Here is a 21,751-nt window from a genome sequence, read left to right as displayed (position 1 = left end):
CCCATGACAGCCATTTTGTGACTGGTCCCCTCAGGATGCTCTCAAAATTTGAGATGTGCCCTCTGGTCCAAAAAGGTTGGCAACCCTTGACTTATCTGTTAACTGAAGAAAGTACTCATGCACCTGATATGTGGGATCTAATCCATGAAATCAGTACGCCCGGTTCTACATGGGTCTTCCATCCAAACGGCTGATCACATCTACACCCGCTTAGCTTAAATAATATTACAACACCTGGTGTTCCTGGGCCAGTATCTGGATCCCAGATGTTAGTCTTAAAGCACTTTGCTCTTTTCGTTCTCATATTTAAAAGATGGTGTCTAAAAAGCAGAATGGGCCCACTTTTCCCTTGTTAGAACATCTTAGGGCAAAATGTCAAGAAAACAAATGGCCCTAACACTGCAGTCCTCACAATTGCAGATCTACATTTGAAAACATGAACCAAGTGATGCCCTTGTAGCTTGCAAAGCTGAACATGTTGCCCTTCCTTGCTATCTCCGTTACTGACGAAACAGGGCAGCTGCAGGGCAACCTAAAAGGTGGAAGGTACAAAAACTGGTTTGAACCTACTTTTGGCAGCTTCCAGATCCCAGATCCGAATGGAGCCTGACTGGGACCCTGCAACAATCAGCTCCTCATTCGTATTAATCTTCACACTCTCCACCGGTGTTGTGTGACCCGTTAGACTCTGGACAAAATGAAAAAGCAGCAATGAGCCATCTGAAGAAGGCCCACTCCAAACGAGGGCCTGCAACAAGGACTACAAGGACTTTTAGACTGATTACACTACAGTTCCTATGACCACAAATAGTACAAGGACTAAGTGAACGTCAAGCACATAATGACAGGCAACACTGCTGTCCCAGAATGAGCAGAAACTCACTTCCTCCCTACATTCATCAGAGGTCCTCCTTCAAGTCCTTGGGGTGACTGGGGAAAGAGCTCTCTTTGTTGTGGCACCCTATTTATTTTATTTTTATTTATTTGTTTCATTTATAAACTGCCCATAGCGAGTAGCTCTCTGGGCGGTGTACAAAAAGTTAAAATACAAAATATCACAATAAAATCAGCCTACAAACAATGAACACAAGCAGCAATAAAAGAAAGTAGAAAATTTAAAATTATAACATTAAATGCTTAAAATGCCTGGGAGCATAGCCAGGTCTTAACCTGGCGCCGGAAAGATAGAAGCGTCGGCGCCAGGCGTACTTCTTCGGGGAGGCTGTTCCACAGTTCGGGGGCCACTACAGAAAAGGCCCTAGATCGTGTAACTGTCCTCCGGGCTTCCCGATGGATTGGTACCCGGAGGAGGGCCTTAGATGCTGAGCGAAGTGACCGGGTAGGTTCATAGCGGGAGAGGCGTTCCACAAGATATTGCGGTCTCACGCCGTGTAAGGCTTTATAGGTCAAAACCAGCACCTTGAATCTGGCTCGGAAACAGATGGGTAGCCAGTGCAAATGGGCCAGAACAGGTGTTATATGCGCTGACCGGCTGGTCCTCGTCAGCAGTCTGGCTGCTGCGTTTTGCACTAGCTGGAGCTTCCGAACTGTCTTCAAGGGCAGCCCTACATAGAGCGCATTACAGTAATCCAGCCTAGAAGTTACCAGAGCATGAACAACTGAGGCGAGGTCATCCCTGTCCAGATAGGGGCGTAGCTGGGCTACCAGCCGAAGGTGGTAGAACGCATTCCTTGCCACCGAGGCCACTTGCGCCTCAAGAGACAAGGAAGGATCGAAAAGAACCCCCAGACTACAAACCTGTTCCTTCAAGGGGAGTGTAACCCCATCTAGAACAGGGTAAACATCTACCATCTGGGCAGGGAAGGCATTCACCAACAGTGTCTCAGTCTTGTCTGGATTGAGTCTCAGTTTATTAGCTCTCATCCAGTCCATTATCGCGGTCAGGCAACGGTTCAGCACATCCACAGACTCACCTGCAGAAGATGAAAAGGAGAAATAGAGCTGCGTGTCATCAGCGTACTGGTGGCAACGCACTCCAAAACTCCTGATGACGGCACCCAGAGGCTGCATGTAGATGTTGAAAAGCATGGGGGACAAAACCGACCCCTGAGGGACTCCACAATGGAGAGTCCATAAGAACATAAGAAGAGCCTGCTGGATCAGGCCAGTGGCCCATCTAGTCCAGCATCCTGTTCTCACAGTGGCCTACCAGGTGCCTGGGGGAAGCCCGCAAGCAGGACCCGAGTGCAAGAACACTCTCCCCTCCTGAGGCTTCCGGCAACTGGTTTTCAGAAGCATGCTGCCTCTGACTAGGGTGGCAGAGCACAGCCATCATGGCTAGTAGCCATTGATAGCCCTGTCCTCCATGAATTTGTCTAATCTTCTTTTAAAGCCATCCAAGCTGGTGGCCATTACTGCATCTTGTGGGAGCAAATTCCATAGTTTAACTATGCGCTGAGTAAAGAAGTACTTCCTTTTGTCTGTCCTGAATCTTCCAACATTCCAAGGTGTCGAGCGATGTTCCCCAAGTACTACCTTCTGGCGACGATCCGCCAAGTAGGAGCGGAACCACTGCCAAGCAGTGCCTCCAACTCCCAACTCCGCGAGTCTCCCCAGAAGGATACCATGGTCGATGGTATCAAACGCCGCTGAGAGATCAAGGAGAATCAACAGAGTCACACTCCCTCTGTCCCTCTCCTGACAGAGGTCATCGTACAGGGCGACCAAGGCTGTTTCAGTGCCAAAACCAGGCCTAAAACCGGATTGAAACGGATCCAGATAATCGGTTTCATCCAAGAGCACCTGGAGCTGACCGGCAACCACCCACTCCAGAACCTTGCCCCAAAAGGGGACATTCGCCACCGGTCTATAATTGTTCAAGTTATCTGGGTCTAAGGAAGGTTTCTTTAAAAGAGGTCTCACTACTGCCTCCTTGAGGCTACTAGGGACTACTCCCTCACTCAAGGAGGCATTTATCACTTCCTTGGCCCAGCCGGTGGTACCAGTCCTGCTAGCCTTCACTAGCCAAGATGGACAAGGATCTAGAGCAGACGTGGTCGCCCGCACCATTCCAAGCACCTTGTCCACTTCCTCAAGCTGCACCAACTGAAACTCATCCAATAATGAAAGACAAGACCGTGTTCTGGACACTTCAATGGATTCATCTGTCATAACATCAGAGTCTAGGTCCCCTATAAGTCCAGCAGAATACACCCACTCAGAAGCACTTCTCACACAGAGCTTAGCTGCAACAGTGAGAAGCCCCGTGCCCCACTGCAGGAGGGTTGAAGCAAAGTATGAAGAAAGGAGGGTTGCTAAAGCAAATGCCAAAGATTGCTCTCCTACTCACTTTGCCCACAAAGAGCAATTACAAGTCCTTACCATAATGCAGTTTGGCTTGTTAAGGGACCAGATATTAACGCGGCAATCATCTCCACCAGTTGCCAACAGCCGGCCTGAACCTTTGCCCAGCACAAGGGAAGAAACATTGCTGCTGTGAGCAGTGATTTCCTCTGTGTGAAAAAGCAAATGCAGACATGAGCACATTCTATCAGAACCATGTCTCTCCTCCTATACACCCCCACAAAAATATATTTAAGCAGGCACTTACTGATAAGGCATACACGGGGCTATTTTAACTGCATATTTTACCTTTATTATAGCATTTTTAGATAATTAACCTATGCTCACTGACCTGAGAGTAAGCCCCACTGGCCATAGAAGGATTTCTGAATATATTTGCACAAGAAACCATGTCATCAGCTAAGCAGCCAGACTGGGTACCTGACTTCCAAGTCTGATGCTGGTAATCAGTGGACCACTGAATCTGAGGCTAGCAGGCAGGAGCCCACTGAACCAAAGCTTATAGAATTGGAGTCAGGATCCTTATGGGGACTTTTCCCCCTGGGCCCAAGGAAATGAGTGCCTCCTACAGTATCTTGCCACCCCAACGTTACAGGAAATGCAGAGTAGTGCTCATCTCCAGGTCAGACGATTGGCCCTTTTAAGAGATTCTAGATCTCCAAAAAAGAGATGGAGCCTTACAAGATGTAGAATTGGAAGAGGCTCAGTTCTCAGAGAAAGTTGCTCACTCAGAGCTCTCTGCAGTGCTGCAACAGATGCCCTGCCTTGCTCTGTGGGTTCTTCTACAGGGCACACTAGACATCCCCGAAGGTTAGAAGAGGGAGGTGCAGAGCCATATAGGCCACCAACTCAGCACTGAAGCACCTGCATATGCGGTATGGGCTCTGCCCTCTGAAAGGGCAAGAACCTATTTGTAAGATTGGCTTGGACTGCTACTAATTCATTCTTGGGAACTACAGCATCAAGCTAGAGTGGGAGATTTTGAGCAAACAATTCTTAACTTCCTTTCATATAATTGTTCTCCACCTTGATCACTATTTAGTGCACCATACTTTGGTATCACCCTTGGCCATTAGAAATCTAAAAGAAGGTAGAAATATCAATTAAATCCAGAGGCCAGACAATGTCAAGAGAAAGCAATCACACAATCATCGCACCCACCTAGCTCAGTATTGTCCACATTGTCCGGCAGTGCCTGTCCAGGACTGGGAAGGGTCCTTTTCCAGCCCTACCTGGAGATGCCAAGGATTGAATGTGGGACCCTCTGCAAACAAGTCAGGTGCATTACCACTTCACCACGTGCAACTGATTTGCCCTTGGCCCTTCCCTCTCCTCCTCATGTGCCAAACTGAGGGAGCCTGGGAAGCAAGGGGGGAATATAGCCAGCAACAGTAGGTTTAAAGCCCCACAAGCGAGCATCCCCACAAAAGCAGCACTGCATGAAGAATGGGAGGAAAGCGTAGGCTGATTTGTTGAATTATAGGAAGAAGAGAAAGTGGGGAGATGAAGCAGTAGCATAGGCCAGGACTGTTGGTGAAGATAAAAATGGAGATCAAGTGGACAGCAGCAGAACTGCAAACACTGAACAGATCTAGTCAATAATAAACACAGGAGTGGACTTCACTTACGCAGCTTCCAAGCTGTCTTGGTGGCAACTGCAGCTGCCATCGCAGGGCTTCTCACACAGCTACAGAGAAGCAGTCTTCTTTTCTCCCCCAAAGCTCTGTTTTCATCGGGGGGGCTCGACCCCCCAGATACCAGATTGTAAGCTTCTGTCCTGTCCCACAACTGTCAAGGTGATGAAATGTTTATTTTTTAAATATATAAATGTCTCCAACTATGCTCAGCAGCCTACTTCCAGAATGCAAGCAGAATCTGAGGAAGCAGCTCTTAGAGTAATCTAGGAGGAAAAGAAGCATTTAAATCAGTTCAGCTTAATAGCAGCATAACAATTAAACACCATTAAAGCAGATCTTAACAGATTTCCTCTTACACAGCTTTTTATTAGAATAGAGCAGCCAATTCCCAGAACTGTTGCTGTACAGAGAATGCGGTCAAGCACTCTGATTTCTCTGTATGTATACATCTTCCAACAATAAAAAGGGTACTTTTCTTAAACCATTGCATTTAGCCATTTTTCACTTCTGGCAGTACATGGCATAGAGCTTTCGAGGAAGAGGAAGCAGATGGGCCTTTGTCATTACACTTATGAGCAATGACCTACAGCAGCCTTCCCCAACCTGGTGCTATCCAGATGTTTTGGACTACAACTAGAGAACTGTAAGGGGCAGTGCAGTCAAGCAGTAGGGCACAGAACTGAACCTGAAAGCAGAACCCCAGAACTTACAGGAAGCCTTCAAGAAGACACCCTGTTCCCAACCCAGTTTGCTTAGGACATATGTTAAATCAATGAACCTGGTCATGAGGCCCAGAGAAAACTATGGTGTTTCTTTCACAGAAGTCTGGTATGGTTCCAGTGGGGCAGCCAACTGCCTGCCAATGCACAGTTCACTACCACTAAAGATTGCAGCAGTCATCGCTCAAGGGGTTTTGCAAGTCACAGGAGCAGAGTCAAGGAGCATTTCAATTTCTTTTATGCTGAAAGGAAAAGTGGACCTTACCAAGAAGTATCCTTCTGATCAGCAAAGTGGAACATACAGGCAAGAGTGAACTCTTTCCTGGAGGTGGGGCAAAACACTTTTTGAAAAATAAAATGTCAGTGGCCGGCCAGAAGGGGAGGCACCCTTCCTTTAACTTCCACTCCTTAACAAAATCCTACTGGTTGCCAGCCACAAAAGTCAACAAGAAAAACGCCACAGAAATATCACAATTTACAGAACAGGAGGTTGTCATGGGAAGCTCTCAAATGTAAAACATGTCAGAGGACCCCAACTGCCCTGTTTGACAGACAGGATGGGTATGCTTCACTCTCCACTGTCCTGGACACTTCATGGTACAGTCAACTTTTCATTCGTGGTCAGCAGAAGACTAGACAAGGGATGTACAGAAGCAGAAATCTCTCCATCCGAGTGTGGGAGGAGAACCTGGGTCAATACTTGTAGCATCCCTCTGCTGAAAGCAGCCTTGGCAGATTGGTACTTGCCCACCTTGTAGTGTTTGATGAAGGTGGATGGGCGTACCCAGGTGGCTGCCCTACAGATTTAACCCAGAGGAGTGCTTTTGTGCAATGTGCTATGGTAGCTGCCTCCTGGACCAAGTACACTGTGATGCCCAGTGGGAGCACCTAGACTTGCTCTGGTATGCCCTGGCAACATAATCTTTTACCCACCAGCTGACAGCGGGTCTGGAGGATTTTAGATTCAGAGTTCCTGTCTGAAAGCCATGAAGAGGCACTCAAACTTCCTGAAAGCCTTGGTGCCATCAAGGTACACCCTGATATTCTCCTCACATCTAGTTTGTGCCATTTCTGCTCCCTATGATGCAACAGGTTGGGACAGAAGCTTGGGAGAACAAGGTCTTAGTGTCTGTGGAGAAAGCTTGGATCCTGGGACCAATCCCAGCTACCTCCTTTGCTCTGTGGCTGAGGATGTTCCTCAGAGTTTGAAGAACTGGCTCCTTTCTTCAATGCTTAGTGTCTTCCTCCAGCTAAATGCTGATGGGAGGGAGCAGAGAGGAAGAAAAAAGTCCTCCAAAAATCATAAAAGAGAGGCCCTTATACTCCAGAGCAAAGACAGAGGAGCCAAGTTTTAACCCTGCTGCCTTGCTGGAGGTACAGTCAAGACTGGAAGTTAAAGGAAGGTGACCTCTGGAGTTTTTCAAGAAGTATTTTGACCATACTTCTAGGAGAGATTTAGCCCTAGCCTGTATGCTCCACTCTGTTGCTGACCAAGAAGGCTTTGAAACTGCAACCTAACCTATGGACAACAATCCTTTCCAGCACATATTAACGAGTACAGAAAACAAGTTTGAATGTAATCGATTCAAGCCACACGTACAATTTTTAGGCTAAGGTGGGCCTCAGCACTAGCTCAAAGGGGTGTAGTTGTCCAGGATCTCGGGGGTCTTAGACCCCTTACTTTCCCTATGTCTCCTGTGTCCTATGAGCCAATCAGCATGAAAGGGGAGTGTGTTGTCCACTGAAAAAAATATTCTAACATGCTTCTAATATGTCCTTGCCTGCTGATTGGAGCCAACCAGAGTGACAGGAGGTGGGTCAGCCACTGAGAAGACTCTTTTCAATAGCTAACACTCTCACGCTGATTGGGTTCCTAGGGAGATTGTGGGAGAAGGCATTAATGAGGATCTCATTCTCAACTCAGAAGCAAAAATGAGGGGCGTGGCTATCATGAAGGGACCCTGCATTTCTGAATTTGGCACTACAGTATGCTAGGCCATCATCACACAGGATGAGGCTGCTGCCAGACTTTCAGGGGTGGCATATCTGAGTGGATTTCAGCAGCTCCTCAGCTGTGGGCACATCAGAAGAGCCAGCTTCAGCCACAACTGGATCGGACCAAACGCGTAGGTAAGCCAGAAAGAATCCTGTTTCCTGCAGTGGCCAGACAGATACCCCAATTGGGGGGTCCCACGAGCAGGCCACGAGGGGAATGGCCCTCTCCCAGCCGCGGACCCCCAGCAGCTTGGCGTTCAGAGACACGCAGAGACTCCGATTCGAGGCAGCGTCACGCAGCCATCGTGACCACCGGCCACTGAGGCACGCGCGCCGCCGCCACTACCTCCCGTCTGTCCAAGCCCCTTATATTTACGGGTAGCCACAAATGCCACAATGCAGTCAAGACCGCCCCCTCCTCCTCTCTCTCCCCCTCCCCCCTGTGGAAATGCTCCCTCCAATACAGTGCGGGAGGCGCTCGCCTGAGACACACTCGGTGCCCCCCCGCCTGGAGGAAGGAGGAATGCAGACCGAGCGCAGCCACCGCGGGAATAAGCCCGGGCGAGAGTGGAAGTCTGAGGGCCGGCCGGGCCTCGCCGGGGAAGCCGCCCCAAAAATGCTCTGAGGGCTGGGGCGACCTGGGGCCCTGGGGCGACCTGGGGCTCCCAGCGGCCTACCCTCCGCCTCCGCACTGCCTGCTCCTGCCGAACGGCCCGCCTGGCCCCCACCCCCTACCCCGATTGGCAGCTGCTTGACAACCGAAGCCCTGGCAACTAACCTCGCGTCAGTCGTCGCCCACCTTTTCTGCCTCTGACCAATCACGCCCGCTCTTTGGGCCTCCCGGCTCGCTCGCCAATCAGGCCAAGGCCCAGCCTCCGTATTTCCGCTTCCGTCCCACTTCCTCCAGCCGGGGTAACCAATTGCTGCGTTTAGAGAGTGCGCGCGCGCGAGGCTCTGCTTTCGCCACGCGTAGACCTGGGAGGAAGTGGAGAGAGTCGCGAACACCGCATAACTCCCGGGTTGGCTTGTAAGGGTTTCTGCCGGGCGCTTCGCTTGGGGCAGGAGGCGGGGCTCCACTTTGATTGGGACCCAGGCCTCCTAAGCGGCTGCCCCGAGGCTCCGCCCCACCCGGTGACATGGGAGGAGCCTCGTGGGGGCAGCAAAAAGAGTCGCGAGAGCGGCCGAGCTGTTTCTTCGGCCCGCCCCCCTCCCCGACACAGGGCTGGCCAAAGCCACGAGGCCGCTGCCTGGGGCCGGCCTGCTAAGACGGGCTATCCCAAAGCCGCTGGGGAAGGAGGTGGGAGCGGAGGGGCTCCCTGTGGACCATTCTTCGGAAACCTTCCACTTCTGATCTGCTGTGGCCTCGAAAAGCCGCTCGTCGTCACCCGGCCGTGGGCAGCTCGAGTCATATCCGTGCCCCGCGGTCTCTCTGTCCCTGAAGACAAGCCGAGGGCGAGAGGCCGCCGGGGGACCAGCAGAGCCCTCTCTCTGGCGAGATGTTTGTGTGGACTCCGGGCGGGAGCCGGGGGTGCGGAGGGGGGAGATCTCTCGGGAGAAGGGGGGGAAATAATAACTCTTTGTATTTGTAAACGGAAGGCTTGCAGTGTTTTATTGTCTGCTTTTGCGATGTTGTCGGCGTTCAATTCATTTTGAGATACTGTTACTGTATATTTTAAGAGGGGCAGAAGTGGTACAAATGAGTAAATGGGAAAAGGAGGCGACCCGGGCGCAGAAAGCGAGCCTGAATCTGGCAGACCCCCCCCGCACCGATCCTCTGCCGTGCCTCCTTCGGTACTGTTGCCTGGCTGGAATGCGCCCCCGAAGTGCCGGAACGCCTCTTGCCGTGGATGGAACGATGGGGGGGGTGCATAGTAACCTGGTTTGGACGTGCGGAGGCTTAGGCCAGACAAGCAGTTCTCAACCACTTCTCTCAATGAAGCACGCGCATTCTCTCGCTATGATCTCACCCGTTGAATTTCCCGGATGCTAGCTCTGAAGTTTCCGAGCCAAGCAGCGGTAAGGGGTCGCTCTACTTTTTGTGATCTATGTTCCTGCGCGGGCGGCCTACGCTAAGTCCTTCCATTCCCAGAAACCTTTGCACTACAGCCCACTTTCCGCGGCTCTTTCGCGAAGTGATAGGAGTTAGTAGCTGCTACTATGTCGGTGGTTTTCGTGCCGGAGAAGCTTCGGGGCAAAGCGGAGGTGAACCAGGAGACGCTGCAGCGGGTGAGCGAAGGGGGCCGGGTCGCTGTTCCGAATCCCGTCAGGCCGCCGCCATATGAGGGGCTCTCTTCTGCATCTCTACGGTTGCCTGGCCTGGCCCTTTGTGTCGGCTGCTGAGCGGAACCGGAAGTGTCGCAGCAGTTTAGTCCTCACTGGACCGCTGTAGGGTGGGCGAGGCTTCTTGGGCGCTGGGGGGGGGGAGGTGAGAACGATGATGTCACCGGCCTTTGATCAAGGAGTGGAAGATCCGCCCTCCCGCTGCCTGGGGGCTGCCTGCTCTTGCTCATTAAGGAGGTGGCTGCACTCTGTGAATGCTCGTGGCTGTCCCAAATCACTCACCACAGAGTCGGCTCCTCCACGGTCTTCTGCGCAAAGATCGTACTTGACTAGCCCAGGACCATAATCGGCCATACAAACACGATAAAAAGTATTACGCTACTAGAAACAGGATTGAAACAAATTAATGGCATCATCTTCTGCAATATCCTGTATCTTTTACAGTAACAATAAGAACCCACTCTAATGCTGCAAAATACCCACACACACACACACACGGGGACTCTACCGATTTGCAACTCAGGTCATTCTAGCAGCAGTTGACATTCCTCTCCACCTTTCCCCCCACCCCCCAATAGTCTTCATCCCTCCCCTTGGTTATTCTAAATCGAGTTGTCAACATGGCGCCTGTGGGCGTAATGGTGCTCCTGAGGTCTTGAAGCCTCTGCACTTGCACACACACTCCTGGCTCTCTTTGTCGTGAGGTGGTGAGAATGGTCGTTTTTCTCTCTTGTAAAGTACATGGAGCTGAAGGAGGAAGTTGGAAGAGTGATGTTCTTTCCAACTTCCGGGCTCCACTTGGACTGGGGGAAGCGAAGCGACAGGAGGGAGGTGTGCTCATGGGTCTGTGTCCTGTCAAAGGCTTGCAATAAAAAAAAGAACCCTCTCCCCAATTACTATATTAAGGAGGGAAAGAAAGAGGGGCAGGAAGAATTTAAAGTTGGCAATGAGGACATTGAACTTGTCAAGGATTATCAATACCTTGGCACAGTCATTAATCAAAATGGAGACAACAGTCAAGAAATCAGAAGAGGCTAGGATTGGGGAGGGCAGCTGTGAGAGAACTAGAAAAGTTCCTCAAATGCAAAGATGTATCACTGAACACTAAAGTCAGGATCATTCAGACCATGGTATTCCCGATCTCTGTGTGTGGATGTGAAAGTTGGAAAGTGAAAAAGCGGATAAGAGAAAGATCAATTCATTTGAAATGTGGTGTTGGAGGAGAGCTTTGCGCATACCATGGACTGCAAAAAAGACAAATAATTGGGTGTTAGAACAAATTAAACCAGAACTATCACTAGAAGCTAAAATGATGAAACTGAGGTTATCCTATTTTGGACACGTAATGATAAGACATGGTTCACCAGAAAAGACAATCATGCTGGGAAAAACAGAAGAGAGATGGATTGATTCCATAAAGGAAGCCACAGACCTGAACTTACAAGATCAGAACAGGGTGGATCATGACAGATTCTTTTGGAGGTCACCGATTCATAGGGTCGCCATAAGTCGTAACCGACTTGAAGGCACATAACAACAACAAAGCTAGTGCAACACAAAATACACCTGGAGATCAATGGATTCTGTGCAGCTGACCTGGTGCGGGTGTATCTCCGTTCCACCCTTTATGCCTGCATTAACATTGCGATATGGGGGGGGGGGAGATACACCTTAAAAGGCTGGCTGAGGGGGCAGCACAGAGCTTAGGAGCTCCTCCTTCAGAGTCTTCTCATACTGGCCAACATCACATTCAACTGAATGCTTTGCACACTTAGAAGCAGGTCTCACGGAATTCAGTAAAACTTATTTCCAAGTAAGTGATGGGTTTTGATGTTTTTAATTGGTTGGAGGCTTTGTTTTGTACTACACTGGGTTTTTATCTTAATGTAAACTGCCTGGGGAACGCTATTGTTCTTATGATGCGGGATACAAACAAGCAAATGAGGGACTGCAGTCTTCAATGTAGCTCTGTGAAGTTTCCATTTGTGGGTATGTTTTAATTCCTCACAAGGTTTTGAGAGTTACTTTCTCATAGGGGTCACTCCTGTGTGCTGCTGATCTCAGTTCATTTTTCTGTGAGCTGCGAGCAGGGGGTTGGACTCGATGGCCTAGAAGGCCCCTTCCAACTCTATGATTCTATGATTCTCTGGCTGTGGTGAATGTATAGGACAAAAAGATGTTAGGCCAGATGAGAGTCTTTTTTTTTTTTTTCAATAATTTTTATTCAAATTTTCATAAAACATACAAGACAAAATCATAAAACATTCAAAGACAAAAAACAAAATCAAAAATAGTTAAACAAAAAGAAAAAAAGAAAAAAAAAAACAAAAATAAAAAATAAAGAGTAAAATATTGACTTCCCATTTGTCAAAGATCAAATCAGTTATAAGTCTATAATATATAGCAATCCTGTCTCTTAAGTCATATTATAAAATCACTTTCCTCCAGTAGTTATCTTACTTAATCATCAAATCTCATAAACATTACTTTATTCTTTCCACAAAAAGTCAAAGAGAGATTTCAATTCTTTAAGAAATATATCTATCAATTTTTTTTTTCCAGATAAGCATATCGATTAATCCATCTCATTACTAATTATGATAATCTTATTGTCATAACCATAGTCAAAATAAACATTTCAATTAATCCATCACATCAGAATCTGTTAGGTTCAGTAATTTCAGTAGCCATTGTTCTATTATCTCTATTAGTTCCATTTTCCATCTTCCATCTTCAGTAGTCTTGTTAAGTCCAGTAATTTCAATATCCAATCTTCCATTATCAGTATTCCATAATAATCTTGCTGTCAAAGCCATAGTCATATAGTAAGAGTCTGATGGGAATTACCTCTATCCCAAATATTTTCTTGCCATCCATTCTGAATAGGTTGCTGAAATACTGCTGTAAAATCATATCTCTGTTCTTTTTTTCAAAATACACTGGGTCATCTCTTAAAAGTTTTTCCATTGTCACATGGCTGCAGTTAATTCCATAGATTTTCTCTATATTGGGCTCCATCACATCATTCCAGTCCAGAAGATAATCCATGCCATTGATAACTTTATCTCTAGAATCTTCATTAATTTCTTCAGAGATAACATTGAGTTCCAAACAATAGATTTTATTTCTAAAGTCCATAGACTCCAAATCTTGTTCCTGTTCCACGTTTGTTCCAATCTCCGGGATCTCCTCTCTCACAGGGACCCCTATTCCAGTCTCCAGGGTCTCCTCTCTCACAGGGACCCCTGTTCCAATCTCCGGGGTCTCCTCTCTCACAGGGACCCCTTCCAGGGTCACCTCTCTCACAGGGACCCTTATATCTTTAATCTCCTGCTTCATTTTACTCAATTCAATTTTCGTTATCTCAATCTCATCCATTATTTTCTGAAACATAGTTATTTCCAGATTCTCAGCCACTTTCTTAATTGCCATTTTAAAAGAAAAATATAGGAAAACCACTTCTTATTTCAGCAACAATTGGGTTAATACTCCAAACTTGGTGACATCACAGTATAAACAGAGCAGACAGCCTTATCTCTCCAATAGTTAAGTAAACAAAATGCAGTTCCCAGGATCGAAACAATTAATGGCAATCGTCAAGAAACAGATTCGTCAAAATAAAATAGACCAAAAAGAGAGTAGTCTCAAAACAGTATAATATTTTTCAAAATAAAAATCTGGAATAGAAATCCCTCTTCTGTGTGTATCTTTAGAATGCAAATCCAGGACAGCTTTTTGCAACAAAAACAGAGATAAGCTATTAATTAGTGCGTAGCAGAGAGAAGTTACGGCTCCCCAGTGAGATGTCAAAAACCGATCAATCTGGCAAATCTCTTTTAAACAGCAACAATTTAAGTCAAGTAAAAGAAAAATATAGAAAGAAGGGTGCTTGCCTGTTAATGCGTTCTCTCTTAGAAGATAAGATGAACGTTCGCTTTAACAGATAGAGCTTGCTGTTGAAAATCCGTCCCACCTTCGTCGGCTGGACCTCGTCCCATAAATTAATGAGATCTGGTCGTCCCAACAAAAATAGGCTTTGAGGTTAATCTCTTCGTTTCTCCCTACCCGGGAGAAGTTTAATCAGTCAAAAAAAAAGAAAAAACTGACTGATATATCTGAATAAGCTTCTTTTGAGGCAGGAGCCCGTCTCAAAAGCAGGCACAGGCTAAGTCACCCTTCCCGGAAGTCAGGCCAGATGAGAGTCTTAAGCTCACCCTTCTAATGGGGGACCAGATTCAGAGGAAAGGGCCCCTGTACACTTGAGTTGTGTAGAAGGAATTTCAACAGTGACAGTTAATCTAACCACTTCATGACAATTTGTACCTCCTTAAGGAACTGTCTCCATTGCATCTGGCCACTCTTTAGAAATCCAAGGCTTCTGCCTCTTTTATTTGGTTTTCACATTTCTTACAACCTGGTGATTGTGCTAAATGCCTTTAATTGCATAGCGATGTTTCTGGCCCTAATCCCCCCAAGTTTTTGGTAGTCTTGCGAAATTAACTGGCAAAGAGAAGAACAGAAAGTGCTCAAGGGAGGCACATGTGCACTTGTGTCATCCAGTGCAGCCATATCACTAGAAAAAATTATTGTTGGTTAGATGTCCTGAGAGCTACAAGTAAAAACGTTGCAATGCTCAAGGTATAGTCTATAAACCATCCTCATAATTACTCCATGAAATTGTTATGTAGCTGTTCTTGAAGAGTTTCAGTAATATGTCGTTGATGCTCTCATGACTTTTAGCTGCTTGAAGAAAATGACCAGCTGATTCGGTGTATTGTGGAATATCAGAATAAAGGAAGAGCTGCAGAATGTGTGCAGTAAGTACATTTATTCTAAGAGTCACCTAATGCATTTTCAGTACCTCATTTTAGTATTTGCTTGATTAAAGCAACAATCATAATTGTTTTCAGACCATATGCGTTTCATTGCCAAACGTGGGTTTGAATAAATCTCATTGGCCCTGAGCAAGTCTACAGGGGAGGTGGAGCAGAACTGATGCATTGAAATCAGGCACACTATTAGCACCTCTGGCTAACACAACCAGCCTATGAGAGGAATGAAAATTGTGTTTGCTTCACTGAACTTAATGTAGGATGTAATAGTTCATTGAAAGGGGGGAGCAGGCTCTTATTTCACAAAGCATTTTTTTTTTAAAGAAGCTCAGAGAAAGCACATGCACACACCCCCCGGCAGGCCTAGACTTATGTAAAGGTATTATATCAATTTGAGTTTCTTTTCTAATCCTAATATAAAATTGCCCCTCTTGCTGCCACTGTACAAGCATGATGCGTTTCTGGAGCTGTGCACCACAACCCCAAGATGGAATGAAAACGGAGTGCCTTCAAGTCGATCATATGTAAAGTTAGAATGTTTTGCTCCAGTATGCATTATTGCCCATTCATCTATGCCCTTGTTACAATTAAGTGATCTTTAAATATTTATTTAGTATTTAAGTAAATTATATTTCCTAGAATTTAGAAATACAGTCGGTGGGGGAGGCAAAGAGGATTGACTTCCTTTCAAAAATATTATTGGTGTCATATTAACTCTTCCCTTTTCCCCTTTCTAAGTGTTGAGTGATAAAAAGGGAGACGTGGATTCTAAGGCTACTTATGTGCTGGCTGTAAGGAATCTTACTCTTTTGCTTCTCTCTTACAGGCATCAGCACACACTGCACAGAAACTTGATTTATTTGGCTACCATTGCGGATGCATCACCCTCTCCAAATGCAGGGAAGACTGTTGCAGACTGATGCTGTCTTCCTTGGCACATATGTGACTCTTTGAAGCAAGTGAGGGGTGAATCTGGAAGACCCAATAGTCCCCTGCTGTTTGAAGGAGAGCAAGAAGTCCAGTGGCTTTGATAGAAAACCAGCTAAACTGTGCTCCCTTCAGAGCATTTCTACCTTCCTTTTATCATCAGCTAGGACGTGCCATGTTCTTTACCCCTTCCTCTCATCCAGAAAGAAAGACGGCACAGCACATTACATGTTCCGTCAGCTACAGGGTCACTGCACTTTCTCTAAATTATGCCTAAAGGGTTACAGTTGAGGGGTGGTATTGTTAGCATTAGCCAGTTGCCTCATAACATCAGTTCTCTAGGTGACATTAAATTCTAGCCCAGAGATCCATAAAAAAGTTTGGAAGATGGGATACTCTACAGTGTTACATTAAAAACTTCCTCTGCATAGTGAAAGGAGCAAGAAATGGTGTATGAAATGACCTGTTAATGCTTGGACAAGACAGTTTTTATTGCAGCTAGTACAGGCCTGTAGGTATGGACAAAATACTTCCTTTCACTCATTATTCTCATTTTGTAGCATGGCATTATACACAATTATCTTATATGCACAGAGGGCACTTCTAAGCTTTGATTATGTTAAAGTATATTCCTTCCTCTAATAAGATCATGTTGATCCTAACACATCCATGCAGCTGAAACCTGGCAGTGCTCAAGTAACCCTGCTTCAATTGGCTGGTTTGCATTGCTTGGTTATTAGTATTTTCACATCAATTTGTGTCACCATAGTCCTCAGTGTACTTTTATGAATTAATATTTTTTTCAACTTCCCCACCCCAAATGAATATTCTCGCAGTGATTTTAAAAGTTACTTGCTAAGTACTTACTGAAAGGGCAGTGAACTTGTTTTTGTTAAAGGGCAGTGTTGGGTAGTTCCATAATAATGTGGGCCTTACAAAGTAAGCTTTGGTGCAGTTTTTGCCACCTGGGTGACACCCCCCCCGATGTTTTAGACAACTTCCATCAGTCCAGATGGTACAACTGCACTGAAACTGATGGGAGTTGAATTCTGAACTGTCTGAAGGGCACCAAGCAAAGGAAGATTGCCATAGTAATAACACTTTGTCATTTTCCAAACGAGTGATAGGAAACTACCACAGCTATTTGGAATGCAGAAGAGCTGGTGCATGGCTCCTTTTCACTCTTAAGAGGTGAAACACCCATACGTTTCTTGTTTAACTGCGGCATCTCCCCTGGCCAGTCAAACTAGCTGCTCCCAGAGCGTGTGCGTCTATAAAAATTTAAAACTCTGGAGGGGAGGATGTTCTTCCCTATTTTTTTTGTAGAAACAAACCCCAGCACAATAGAATATGAAAACAGCATTGTGAGTTGATGTGGGGTAGTAATAACAGCTTCTGTTAATGTAGTAACATTCTTCAGGGCCTCTCTCCTATTACAATTGCACTGCTGATGGAAGGGATCCTCCTCCCCCTGGGCCAGGAGTACTGTAAACTGAAGCTGTCCCCCAACCATACTTATTAAGCCAAAATTACTAAACTCTTGGTTGTGTCCAATGGTCATGACTAACTTAGGTTTGTTAATTTCAGTGGGTCTACCATGAGAACTTAAGTTGGCTAAAGCCCTACGTTTCCAATCTTAGATAACCAATTGAAACATATTTATGTAAAAGGGTTTCGAGTTAGAAATGGTATCTTCTTGTAACTTACGGTGAAGGCCACTACTAAACAGACTGGAGGCACAGGCAAAAGGGTAAAACATTAACTCAATCGGAGTTGAATGGCAGTAGTTTGCCACTGACTAGGAGACTGCACCCTGGCTGCTGTACTTTCTCTGCAGCACAGCCCTGGGATGCAAGCCATGATCCAGCTGCATCTGATGACTGACTACACCATCTTCAGTAATTCCCAGTATCCCACAGGTGCAGCAAACCCAGGTATTTGCAACAACACACACATTTTGAATGTTTTGAATGTTATTTCTGACTAGAAAAAAACTAGTACTACTGCTAGTACCAAAATTTGCCTCAAGATTGCATCTGATAATGTAGTGCGACACTACCTCAAGAAGTTTGCCTCAAGACTGCATCTGATAATTGACACTGCAAGATGCCAGTGATGATCAGGCCTGATCTAAACAGAATGTGTAGACAAGAGTGCATGTTTAGTTAAGGCAGTGGGATCAGAGAACATTCTACCATTTTATTTATTTATTAACATTTATACCCCGCCTTTCTTTTTTCATGAAACCCAAGGCGGCTTACATATGATTCCCAGGCAGTCTCCCACCCAGGCACTGACCAGACCTGACCCTGCTTAGCTTCAGCAGGGAGCTGGCCTTATGTGCCTTCAGACTATAGCCTGGGACCATTCATTGAACAATGAATAATAAAATTAAGACCATTTGTCTCAAGTTTGTTAAATTTGGATGTAAGACAAGGTACATGCAGACTAAGAGAGATTAGTTGACATCTACCATGTTTACTGCATACATGGCATGGAATTTAAGACTAAGTGGTACAGATGCCCACATAGTAAGCTAAACATCAGTACAAAGGATGCTACATGGGACAGGTTGGATAGGTATCAAGGCTATAGATTGTCCATACCAAGCCTTGAATGAGGCAGTGAGATTTTGGAATATCCACAGAAGGGGTTCTAAATACTCATGAATGCTGGCCAAAGTTTTCTATTCCTGAAGCAGAGACTAAATCTCCATCCCCACTCCAAGGCCAATACTTGAAAAAGTCTGCAGGTGAAGCAGACCCAGGTAATTCAGCTTAGAATACATGTTGTTTTCTATTCGAATGTTACTATTTTTGGGCCATCGAGATAAAGCTTCACTGAAATTAACCTGCAACTTGATAGCGCTCATTACTTCAACAGAAACCTTATTTTAACAAGATATAACCTACTATTAAAGGTATATCTTTAATAAAGCAAATAAGGTTATTTTTACTTACAGGCGCTTGAAAATTAAAATACAAAATGTACATTTCCAAAGCATTAGCTATTCACAGAGGTACTGCAATAAGGGTAAGTTAACTAAGCACCAAACCCCTTGCACTTGGCAGTGTGAAACATTGTATGGCAAGATTTGGTTGCCAAGTGCAAACAACTGGGGAAAATTACCAGTGTTCAGAATAATTGGAAGCAGAGGGTGATGTAGCACCTACTGGACAGAAACTAATGCATCTGCATTTCCACTATTTACTTGAATTTTAGAAACTGCCAATGCTTGCATTTACCACTCATTTGCAACAGCAGTTTAGATGCTCAGTAGGGAACACCAATGCAACAAATACCTGTGGCATACAATTGCAATAGATTTTAGGGTCCAATATAAGTTTTCAATAGTGTACTTGAGGAAAATCAAAAAAACACTTGTTAAATCCACCAAAGTTTTAGCAGAAGGTACAAAACATTAACAATTTACAGACAGAAGCCACACTGATTGTGTAGAGCACATGACTAAAGTTATGCACAGCAAACAACTCTGTAAACATGGTACAGCTGGGTTTTGAGGAAACATGGTGACAATATCATAAATACAGGCAACATTGGCATCTTCAACCAGCACAAATAGTAACATTCTGGGCCTGCCAAGACGACCCATTGCCACACAAGCAGAAGGCGGGTGGGCCTCAACTCTTTCCACCCCAACGTTTAGTGTTGTGTATTTATATATATATATATATATATATATATTTATATATAATTTGGTATCTTTAATATACACATGTACTTCGTTTGTAGAAAATGGGAACTTAAATGTGCTTTTATCTTCATCAAAAAACTATATGCATTTATAACTAATAACCCATTTTACTTGTCAATGTATTAGAATGATATGACTTAAGAAAATATAAAAATAATATTAATACTGTCAAAAACCTTTATACCAGAAAATATTGTGGTTTATAATTACTCTTTCAAAGATGAAATATGAAAATTTAAATAGGTTTTTATAAAGTCTTCTCTCACCTCAATTATACAATGGGGTAACTATACATATTTACCTCCTCTTCTTTTTTTCAATTTAAGCACCAGACATTTCCCCAGATCCACTTTGGTTGGAAGGTTATTTCCTAATTCCACAGGTTCATTATTTAATGGCACATATTGACTAAAAGTAGCTACTTTAATCCTTAGCACTACAAAAAAATAGTGTTTAAATTCTCTCTCTTCTGAGCCAGCTCATGTTTTTACACACTAAGTCTAGCATTGAAATAAGACTTTAAATATTTGCAAGTAGTCTTAGCTATTCTTTCACACATTTAAGGAGCACTGTATGGATAATGCCTTTGGCCAAATGTAAAACTATAAAACTGTGTATTCAAATGTAGTGTCAGTCACACATGAATACAACCCACCCAAAACTATTTTATGGATCTTAGCTCAAGTTACAGGTGGATTGTGTCCATTAAGTTAAGTCACAAGATATCTGGCTGGAATGGTTCCAGCTACTTAGCATGAATGAAATAACTGGAAATAACTGTTGCTGTTGTTTTTGCACCGCTGTTGCGACAGAGAGTTACACGGCACGTTAACAACTGATGTATTAAAAAAAGCTACAGCAGCCCATGTAATTGGAGTGAAGACCTATCTTGTCAATTAGAAATCTGAAGAAAATGACTGTTGAGCAAAACTGCTAGATTTGTTTAAAAATACTCAAATTTGTTTTAGCAAGAAATGGTTACTATAAATCTATATGAAAAAATAGCTATAAAATACAGTGTTTTTTGTGGTAATAATGTAGCAGTTTGTTAGCAGGGTAGTCCATATATACTTTGAAAGCATCACAGTTTAGGGCTGTCGTATGTACACCTAACACCTTGGCACCATTTGTTCAGCACTCTTGAGAGAGAGAATCACCACTAGAAGCTGTCACTCCACAGAACCACCAGAAGACAGCCACCACCGCACAACTGTAAAACAAAGCAAATGTTTGTCACATCAAAGACTTTGGTCCTTTGTGGCATCTCTCGCTAGAAAAGGCCATCAGTACTGATGCATGTAGGACGGTCTGCGTTCGTGCTTTACTGGAAAAGGTTTAAAGCCCTTGTTCATCGGTTTGTGCTGAGCTGGCGGTGGCGACTGCTGCTGCTGCTGCTGTTGCGCATAGGCAAAAGTGGATGAAATCACTGTTGATGGCGTGCAATCACTGGCTGTTGACCAAACGGGTGACTGCAGGATCTGCATGCTGTCATTCCACTGGCTGGCAGGGCTGTTCATCTGGTACAAAGACATGCTTTGACTTGGCAGCATGTGCTGCCAAGGAGCTTTGGGAGGCCAAGTTTTGGTTTTATTGTCCTATAAGAGACCAATGGTAACATATGAGCTTCCTTCATGCACATCTACTGCCAGGAACCATTTGCAGCCCTGCTGCAAATGTTCCCTAGCACACCACTTTCTCCCAAAGAGGTGAATTGCAGTCATGCAGACACATTATCAGGGCACATGATAAACCTGCCCCCCTGATGACCCCAGTGTCTGGGGTATCTCTAGCAATATTGCCCACTGCAGCAGTTTAACTCTGTCCCATGTAAATCAGCACACACAGCGGTCGATTCATAACATCCACATTGACTGCTTTCTCTTATTCATGATAGCCACAAATCCAGGAACTGTTGCTTATTATACATATAATACCCAGGCAACCATTTTTGAATTTTACTATTAGGATGGGGGACAGTGAAGAAGAATTGGACTCCATACATTAGATTGGTCCATCCTCTCCCACAGTTCCATTTCCTATCCTGCTAAACCTTGTACCATAATTGCAGATCGTTAGTACCACCCTCTTTGCCCTCTCTCAGCACTCCACAGGGTTGCCTGGGAAGGACAAAGAGCCACGTTGCCATGTTGCTTTGCTGTCTGTTGGGGTCAAGGTCCTCACCACACTCAGGAACATCCTCCACCCAGGACATTCTCCTGCCAGCCCATAAAACTAGCTTCCAGAGAAGAGGGGAAAATGTGTCTCCACTGGATCTAAGCCCCCCTAAGACTGAAGTAAAAGTGACGCCGGTTGGAGTCCCCA

The 21,751-nt window shown here is 45.2% G+C and overlaps 3 protein-coding genes across 11 annotated transcripts in view; 1 reads left to right on the top strand and 2 right to left on the bottom strand.

The window, feature by feature from the left end:
• Nucleotides 1-8,655, bottom strand: part of KATNB1 (katanin regulatory subunit B1) — a 46,872-nt gene extending 38,217 nt beyond the window's left edge. The window contains exons 1-5 of one of the 7 annotated variants that reach the window (XM_061594383.1): nt 8,454-8,652; nt 4,953-5,224; nt 4,486-4,588; nt 3,343-3,473; nt 571-688 (exon numbers count right to left, since the gene is read on the bottom strand). In XM_061594383.1, coding sequence (XP_061450367.1) covers nt 571-688; nt 3,343-3,345 — 121 coding nt within the window. In that variant the 5' untranslated portion in view covers nt 3,346-3,473; nt 4,486-4,588; nt 4,953-5,224; nt 8,454-8,652. Of the gene's footprint in view, nt 1-570; nt 689-3,342; nt 3,474-4,485; nt 4,589-4,952; nt 5,225-5,317; nt 5,686-8,352; nt 8,422-8,453 lie in introns of those variants that run through there. The other 6 variants (XM_061594382.1, XM_061594381.1, XM_061594377.1 and 3 more) reach the window with 6 other exon arrangements.
• SS18L2 (SS18 like 2) lies at nt 8,591-19,447 on the top strand. Its single transcript, XM_061594400.1, has 3 exons — nt 8,591-9,901; nt 14,696-14,772; nt 15,614-19,447. The coding sequence occupies exons 1-3, from the start codon at nt 9,833-9,835 to the stop codon at nt 15,705-15,707; spliced, it is 240 nt and encodes a 79-aa protein (XP_061450384.1). The 5' UTR covers nt 8,591-9,832; the 3' UTR covers nt 15,708-19,447.
• The window catches only part of GARRE1 (granule associated Rac and RHOG effector 1), a 156,065-nt gene continuing 153,697 nt past the window's right edge, over nt 19,384-21,751 (bottom strand). For all 3 annotated transcript variants that reach the window (XM_061594364.1, XM_061594365.1, XM_061594363.1), the window contains one exon: nt 19,384-21,024. In XM_061594364.1, coding sequence (XP_061450348.1) covers nt 20,713-21,024 — 312 coding nt within the window. In that variant the 3' untranslated portion in view covers nt 19,384-20,712. The remainder of the gene's footprint in view (nt 21,025-21,751) is intronic.

Source organism: Rhineura floridana, chromosome 13 (genome assembly GCF_030035675.1).
Source record: "Rhineura floridana isolate rRhiFlo1 chromosome 13, rRhiFlo1.hap2, whole genome shotgun sequence".
Classification (NCBI taxonomy): Eukaryota; Metazoa; Chordata; class Lepidosauria; order Squamata; family Rhineuridae; genus Rhineura; species Rhineura floridana.
This window is presented reverse-complemented; position numbering and strand designations above follow the sequence as displayed.

Coding starts and splice junctions, on each gene's coding strand:
- SS18L2 (XM_061594400.1), top strand. CDS start 9,833: ATGTCGGTGGTTTTCGTGCCGGAGAAGCTTCGGGGCAAAGCGGAGGTG. Junction 9,902..14,695: donor ACCAGGAGACGCTGCAGCGG/GTGAGCGAAGGG, acceptor CATGACTTTTAG/CTGCTTGAAGAAAATGACCA. Junction 14,773..15,613: donor AGAGCTGCAGAATGTGTGCA/GTAAGTACATTT, acceptor TCTCTCTTACAG/GCATCAGCACACACTGCACA.